Source organism: Aplysia californica, unplaced genomic scaffold (assembly GCF_000002075.1).
Source record: "Aplysia californica isolate F4 #8 unplaced genomic scaffold, AplCal3.0 scaffold00491, whole genome shotgun sequence".
NCBI lineage: Eukaryota > Metazoa > Mollusca > Gastropoda > Aplysiida > Aplysiidae > Aplysia > Aplysia californica.
Window position 1 is genome coordinate 130,426 of NW_004797761.1, and position 8,274 is coordinate 138,699.

Genomic DNA, 8,274 nt, shown 5'->3' on the forward strand with positions numbered 1-8,274 from the left:
AGACACACAGGGCCCTGAGACAGGAAACGTGGCCAACCCCACTGACGCTACAAGAGAAGCTATACGAGCCGACAGATGAACTGAGCAGGACGGCCCAATTTATGACAGACACCAGACTTCAAGTGTGATGCGATCGAGAAGAAGAAGAAGAAGTATCCGGTATATCTTTCTGCCCGCTAGGCGGTTTTTAATCTCATTTTTTTTCTTTTTTTCGTTCAATACTTTTTTCTTCCCCATTTAAAGAAAAGCACATTTCTGAAAGTAATTTGCTGAACAGGGTTTTGTTTTATTTGCAGTTTCTTAGAACTATCAAGCTTGAGAAGTCACCAAACTTCGGTAACCAGTTTTTCCCTAGCTTTACCTCTGACGCTTACACCAGTCCACCCTCACTTGCTTCAATTACAAATGTCTTGATTTCCATTCAAGATAGATGGATATTTTTAAAAAAAAATCAAAAGCAAGACAAGCTACTTTAAGATGACACCAATAACTCCATATATGCCCAAAAATTGTTAACCACCTGATTCCACCATGTCATGAAACAAATTCAATTGCATCAGATGTAGCCCATTGAATCTTCACATGATCCCGAGCTCAAAGGAGTAGGCCTACTTTAAATAATGAAGAATGCTAACAATAGCTTTTTTGTTTAAAATATCAGTAGGCTACTGGTACTCATGGCTAATGGGTATGAAAGGTGATTTAGACTTCGAACATGCCAAAACCCAAGAGCAATAGGCTCAGCCTAAACGCACGGTGCTAAGTAGGTCTCGTGGAGTTTACATGAAGAAGCATGCGTTTACATGAACCTATGCAAAAGGGGAAAGGGGCGCAACTAATTCCTTTCCCTGATATTTTAGTGATTACCATTACATCCCTTGGTTAGATTCTCCAATCTCAGTTACATGTACAACAAAGGTGTTGATGAATGAGAGATGAGAAAAAGCAGAAAGACCAACTCACTGAACTGATGTGCACTAGTATGTCATGAACAGATAAAAGGAAACTGCTGACCACAGGGAAGAGCACTCAGCCACATATGGTTTTCCAAGCAACTACTCCTGACAATCTGTCAACTCGGTAAACCGTAAACACTTGGATGACAGACATTTTAAGAGACTTCTCCAGTGATTTGTGGAACAAGTAGCCTACATAAGTTCCTTAAGCACAGTTCATCACTAGACTAAATCATAAATCCCAGAGGCTTATCGAGTGTTAAACAACATTCACGCATGTGGAGCATCATAGGCATGTCTAAACATTATTATAGTCACCCAAACACCACTGAGAAAACATCTCCCAAAGACCCATTTCAGGTGACCAAACAAAAGACATTTCAGTCACCTCTCAGACATATTGCTCGCCCAGTCCTGTGTCCATAGGGTGTGAATGCGCTGTCCATCACTTTCATATTCATTGTGCCCTGTCTAGGTTGTTGCAAAACTTTCCTTTTGCAGAGCTCTACCTGTTGGTGGATCGAAGTGTGTTTACAGAAAGTGACCATGCACTTATATGAATTAATTTAAAGTAAAAAACCTGTCATATGATGAAGGGGTGCATTTGAGCAGAGCAGTCCTTTGTATGGTGTGCATTTAGTCGGAGACTACTGTATACCATCTGACATCTGAAAAAAAAAACCCAACCAAATTATACATGTATTCGCATTAAATTTTTGGAAAAATAAACAGGCTTTCATAATTTTGCTGTGTAGTAATAAACACACTTCACAATTGTTCATAAGAATCGATCAATAAAAAACATAACAACAAGCTCCTTTCCTGTGAAACTTGACTTTTACAGAAACACCCCTTACAACCAAACCCAAACCACAGGAAAGAAAAGCTGATATATCAAATAACAATATCAATAAAACAACTATTACAACAAATGATCTGGAATGAAATCCTGGGGGTCCAAAGGTTTGATTTCCACATTCTCTAAATCCTGACTCAGTTGCCCAAACTTTATATTTTCAGCATGACTTTGTCCTTCCAAACTGGCCAAAGCTGACATGGTGTTCTTTTCATGCTGAGGTAAGTCTGTCCACATATGGGCCACGTTGAAAGCCACAGTGGGAGAGTGGAGGCTGTGGGACCCTAGTTTTTCATTCAATTTGGGACCAACTTGCCGATAGTAGTAAAAAAATCTGAACGGGGAGAGAAGAGGGAACATGGACAAAATATCAGAGCCGCATCAAAAGAAGTTATCATCCAAGTGAACAAAAGGACAAGACAAGATAATACGATTAGATCTATGACTAGATCAGCTCCCTGAAGGCCACAAAAATGATTCAAAAGTTTCTTTTGATCTTATGTTTTAGAGAAGCTTGTGTATGTAGTCTAAAAATAATCTTATTTTTATAATATAGATTCATACAGTAAAACCCCTGCTATTAATATTAATATATTACACATACCATGTTATACAGTCGACTCGGCTAGTGTTGAATTTGCTTGAGTTGATATTCAGTTAAGTTGATCTTTTTCTCGGATCCCAGTTCCCCTTCTTCTTTACAGGTCCCAATGGTCAAGTTGAACTTTGGATCAGTTAAACTTTTTTTCACTCCCCCAACATCATCAACTCATCCAGAGTCGACTGTACCACCACGTTGTGCTGAGGTATAACACGGAATGCCTACCTTTAAACTGCCATCTGCTAACTGCCCGAGTTATATGGTCCTTATTAAACAATTGTACATTTGTCCCTCAACACCACTGAGCTCACCCATGTGGTTCCCAGGGCCCTGTCCAGGAGACAGGGAAGCAAAGAATAGGACCACTGTATCCGTACCGCGAATGTCGTAGAAGGCAATTACGGTCGGTTGGGCAAAGGGTTAGCAGCCCTTTCCCGTGAAAAAAAAAACAGCTACAAAAACATCAACAACAAAAACACGACCGCCAGTTCTGAAAGATGGAGGACCTTCATCACCGAAGAGAGGTGAGAAAATGGAGTTCAGAATGAGGCAGGGTGGCGAAAGCCGAAAGGAAGCCACTAAGCCGAGAAACCTCCTGTCGACCAGAAGAACCACCAGACTTGGCACCTGGAATTTTGAAACAATGTACGAGGCAGGGAAGGCACTGCAGGTCGCAAGAGAGATAGAGGCCTACCAACTGGACATATTGGGTCTCTGTGAGACGAATGCAGGGGAGTGCTAACTTGCTTCAGGGGAAACAATCCTCTACTCTGGACATCTGGAGGAAAACTCGCCACGTACAGAAGGAGTAGTTATTCTGTTATCAACACACGCCAAGAGGGCTTTGGTAGGATGGAAAGCAGAGGGTCTGCGACTAATATCAGCTGAATTCCGTTCACAGAAGAAAGGCATCAACCTTCATATTATCCAAGGGGGCATACCCCCACCACTGATAAGTACCGGGATGTGAAAGAGACTTTCTACAAAACGCTACAAGATACTATTGATCGGGTTAGAAGGAAGGACATCTTGATCGTAATGGGAAACTTTAACGCTAAGGTTGGCAGTGACAATGTAAGTTTTGAGGAAATCATGGGGAAACACGGACTTGGAGTCAGAAATGAGAATGGAGAACTATTTGCAGAAATATGTGCAGCGAATGGGCTCATGATAGGAGGGACTGTTTTCCCACATATGCAGATGCACAAAGCAACACGGGTGTCGCCAGACCAACAAACTGAAAACCAGATTGACCACATATGTGTCAGCAAGAATTTCAGGAGATCAGTAAGGGATTTAAGAGTTTACAGGGGCGCAGACGTAGCTTCTGACCATAATCTGCTCAGTTCAACAATCCGACTAAAACTAAAGCAAAGACAGGTGATTGTCAACCATAGGTACCGGTACAACGTAGAATTTCTGAGAGAGCCAACGTCAAGAGACAAGTTAAATGTAGCAGTTAAGAACAGGTTCCAAGTGTTGAAAACACTAGGCGAGGATAGCAGCGTGGAAGAAACATGGGAGGCAATAAAAGAAGGCTGGACCACTGTGTGTCAAGAGGTACAGGGGAAACGGAAACGAAAGCACGTACCGTGGATATCTGCCACCACTCTGAGGAAGATAGAGGACAGGAAAAAGAAAAAGGATCAGGTAAACAGGAGCAAGGCAAGAGCAGCCGAAGCAAAGGGCCATGAAGAATACACCAAAGTAATGAAGCGTACTGAAAGACAAAAGAAACTATGTAGATGGCCTTGCATGCGAGGCAGAGGAAGCAGCAGGGGCAGGAAACATGAGAGGACTGTATGAAACCCCAAGAAACTTGCAGGCAGATATTGGAACGCAGATGTGCCAGTTAGGGATAAAAAGGGAAAGCTTGTCACAAATCGAGACGAACAGAAAGAACGCTGGAAGGAGCATTTCAAAGAGCTACTGAACAGACCAATGCCAGAAAAATAGTTTGACTTTCCACCAGCAGAGATTGATCTGGAGGTGAGTGAAGAAAGGCGTAGTTTCGAGGAGATCAAGGAGGCGATAAGACACCAGAAAGCAGGCAAGGCAGCCGGTCCAGATGGAGTATCCCCAGAAGTTCTCCAGGCGGATATCGACACTGCGGCAGGGATTCTTCATGGAATTATCGGCAAGAAATGGGACGGCGAAGAATTTCCACAGGACTGGAGAGAGGGGTTGCTTGTGAAACTACCCAAGAAAGAAGACTGCATTAGTGTAAAAACTACAGAGGAATTATGCTCCTGTCCATTCCTGGGAAGATTTTAAGTCGTACCATGCTGGAAAGACTGAAGGAAGCCGTGGATATAAAACTAAGAGAGGAGCAGGCAGGATTTCGTAAAAAGAGATCATGTACAGATCAGATTGCAACTTTGAGGATAATAGTGGAGCAGTCAACAGAGTAGAACTCTTCTCTGTACGTTAACCTTGTTGACTACGGGAAAGATTTTGACAGCCTAGGTAAGGACTCGACATGGAAGCTCATGCCCCACTACGGAATACCTGACAAGTTTGTGAGATTAATCAAGAAGACATATGAGGGAATTAGTTCCAGAGTCTTACTTGGAGGGCAGCGGACAGACTTATTTGAATTGAAAACAAGAGTGAAACAGGGATGCCTGCTATCGCCGTTTCTCTTTTTATTGGCAGTAGAATGGATAATGAGACAGACAGCATCTAGACAACACGGTGGCATTCAGTGTACCCTTTCCAGTCAGTTGGAAGACTTGGACTTTGCCAAGGACTTGGCACTTCTTTCTCACAGTCGAGCCCAGATGCAACAGAAAACAGATCGCCCCAAGACCTTCTCCCGTAGTGTTGGACTCCATATTCATACGGAGAAAAAGAAAGTTCTTTGAATAAAACCAGCCATCGTTCCTATCACACTGTAAGGGGCACCATTGGCGGATGTTGAATCCTTCACCTACCTGGGAAGTGCCATCAACAAGGCAGGGGGAACAGACAAAGACATCGAGGTCAGAATCGAAAAGGCAAGAGCAGCATTCATCATCCACAGGAATATACGGAAATCTAAGGAACTGGGATTGAACACCAAGCTGGGGATCTTCAAAACAAACGTGAAGACTATTCTACTGTATGCTTCAGTGACATGGAACCTCACAGCAACAGCAACAAGGAAACTGCAGAGCTTCATAAATGGAGGTCTAAGAAGGATAGTGGGGAACAAGTGGTATGATTGAGTCACAAATGCTCAACTGTGGGAAAGAACAAGCTAAATGCCACCAAAGGAAGACATACAGGTGAAGAAATGGAAATGGATTGGGCACACCCCGAGGAGACCCCCCGACAAGCATCATAAGACAGGCTTTGACGTAAGAAAGGAAGACCAAAGACGACAAGAAGGCGAGCGGTACACGCGGAAATGGAAAAGGCAGCGACATCATGGAAACAATTAGTATTAGAGAAGGATGCACAGGACAGGCTTCGCTGGAGAAATGTTGTTGATGGCCTATGATCCCCTGGCAGTTAAAAAGGGAGGGAGGGAGAGAGGGAGGGAGAGAGAGAGAGAGAGAGAGAGAGAGAGAGAGAGAGAGAGAGAGAGAGAGACCACCCAGCTGGCTGCCAGAAGTAGTGTACACACTATAACATGACACACAACATCCCTTCAGTACATATGTAGCTGCGCAATGCTAATCCCCTTCCTCCCACAAATGACTGTAAGCTGGGGCTTGTCACTAATTTGCAAAGCTTCTTGCGTATGAGTATAAAACTGAAGAAAAAATACTTCTCTTTAACAAAGCACACTCACCCATCAAAATCAGAAGTACCAACAACAAAATCATCAGTTGTTTTCTCTTTCCGGCTGGCAAGACTAGAACCAAGTTGGGGCACAGTCTGGTTGTCCTGCTCGTCCTGCTCATCATACTCTGTGTCTTGTTCATAAAGTCTGAAAACATGAGAGAGTTTTTTTAAATTTGATAAGATTTCGTACACATATTTTCGAACCAATAGAAAGAAAATAAACAAATGTCGTCTCAAAATGTCCAGTAGTTTAAACCTTCACAAAGTAACACTATGTATTTCGGAGGATCCCTCTTAAACTGCACCCAATCCGAAAACAGAGGTAAACCAAAAGAATATAAAATTCCCAATTTTTTTTCTTTGAGCAACCTATCTAAATCAAATGAATCTAGCAGTCCGCCAGCAGTCAACTTTTAGCTAAGGACAAAAATTTGTTAGGGTTAGAGGTTTGGGACCACCATATCAACTCTTCCAAAATTTCTTTAAAAATCGAGATGAAATTTACTCAAAATAAAGATGGGCGTCGGTGGCCTAGTGGTTAGGCTCTTGGACTCGCAACCGTAAGGTCGTGGGTGCGAATCCCGTCAAGGGCCCGACGTTGTGTCCTTGGGAAAGGCACTTTACACGAATTTTCCTCACTTCACCCAGGTGGGAATGGGTACCCGGCTATAGACAGCGAAAGATCTTGTCAGTTTGTTAGTGTTTGAGCGCTTAATCGGCTGCTCGCACTGTATGCTTCCCGGGAAGCTGAGAATGTTTCGGAGTGTTCTATGGTCTGCTGGGGTAATAATATAGTGTAAAGCGCATAGAGCCTGCTGTTGAGCGGGGATATGCGCTATACAAATGCTATCTATTATTACTATTATTATCTGTGCTCAACAGTAACTTTGAAAGCAGAGAATCAAATTGCCCATGAGGATGATGGGCTGAGAGCAAATATTCAAAGAAGGAGGGATGAGACCCCCCCCCCCCCCAAAAAAAAAAAACGGAGTAAATTTTGAATGTCTCAGATATATAAAAGCACATGTTTGCAATTCACTGTAGGCCTACTACAACAGCCAGCTTTATCAGTTTGAAATTGCCCTTTAAAAATCCATGTGATGAAATGGAGCAATAACCAAACTTGTAGCAAATCCCAATAACATTTTACTTCAGCCTTTTAGCTTCAAATTTACACCCTACCTTTCTAGTCTCTTTCGGCATTTTGGCTGCGAAACTTCCATAGAACTATTTGGTGACCTGAAATATTATACGAATCCAAATTAAGTAAAGTGCTCAGGAGCCAAAGGTATGACTTGACTAAGTGCAATCAGTCTTCCTGCAATATCAGACAGAGTAATATTTCATGTGAGCATTTTAGAAACACTTTGCCAATTCATAGATCAAGGAGAAAATTCGCGTAAAATCAGATGAATCAACAAACTAAAGCCAATCAAGAGTTGAATCTATTTAGCAGGAAATAAATATCGTTGCAAACAGTTTGAATATTTTAATCCCTGAAAGAAAACTTTTTCAGGTAAGAGAAAAAAAATGGTAATGTACTATTAATATAGGGCCGTCTACCTCAAAATTCGTAGTTCAGATAAATTCAGGGTCAATTTCAGGTATTTTGGCCAAAAATCAGGTAGTTCAAAGAAAAAAAAGAAAAAAAAAGACGAACATCACCATGGTACACACAGTTACCATTGAGCAGAGCTTGCTTTTTCATGATATTATGTAATTAGATTTTAAAAACTTGTGTGCAACGCATGCTCGAGCGCGTGTGTGTGTTTGTGAGTGTGTGTGTGTGTGTGGGAGAAGGTGAACAGTGTTGAAGAAACGAGAAACATTTTTGAAAAACTTTTATGAAGGAAATTATATTGTTGCCAAACCGCTAGAATGTTTTAATCCCTGAAAGCAAAACTTTTCAGGTGAGAGAAAAAATAGTGATGTTATAATACGGTAGTTGTATTTCAAGGCAATATCAAACCATCGTGGGTTGATAATAAAGATCCAACTGAATGTTTCAGGTCGTTCAGAGTAAAGTAAAGCTGTAATCTTCAAAAACATAATCATTGTTATCTTTTATTAGGAAAGGGGGGGGGGGGGGGGGG

General features: G+C 42.0%; 1 protein-coding gene across 1 annotated transcript in view; it reads right to left on the reverse strand.

Annotated features, from left to right (window-relative positions):
* Window positions 1-1,644: 1,644 nt before the first annotated feature.
* Window positions 1,645-8,274, reverse strand: part of LOC101854740 — a gene marked incomplete in the record, with an annotated part of 22,177 nt that continues 15,547 nt past the window's right edge. Inside the window, 3 exon segments of the mRNA XM_005105787.3 lie at window positions 1,645-2,146; window positions 6,189-6,326; window positions 7,364-7,420. Coding sequence (XP_005105844.2) covers window positions 1,879-2,146; window positions 6,189-6,326; window positions 7,364-7,420 — 463 coding nt within the window.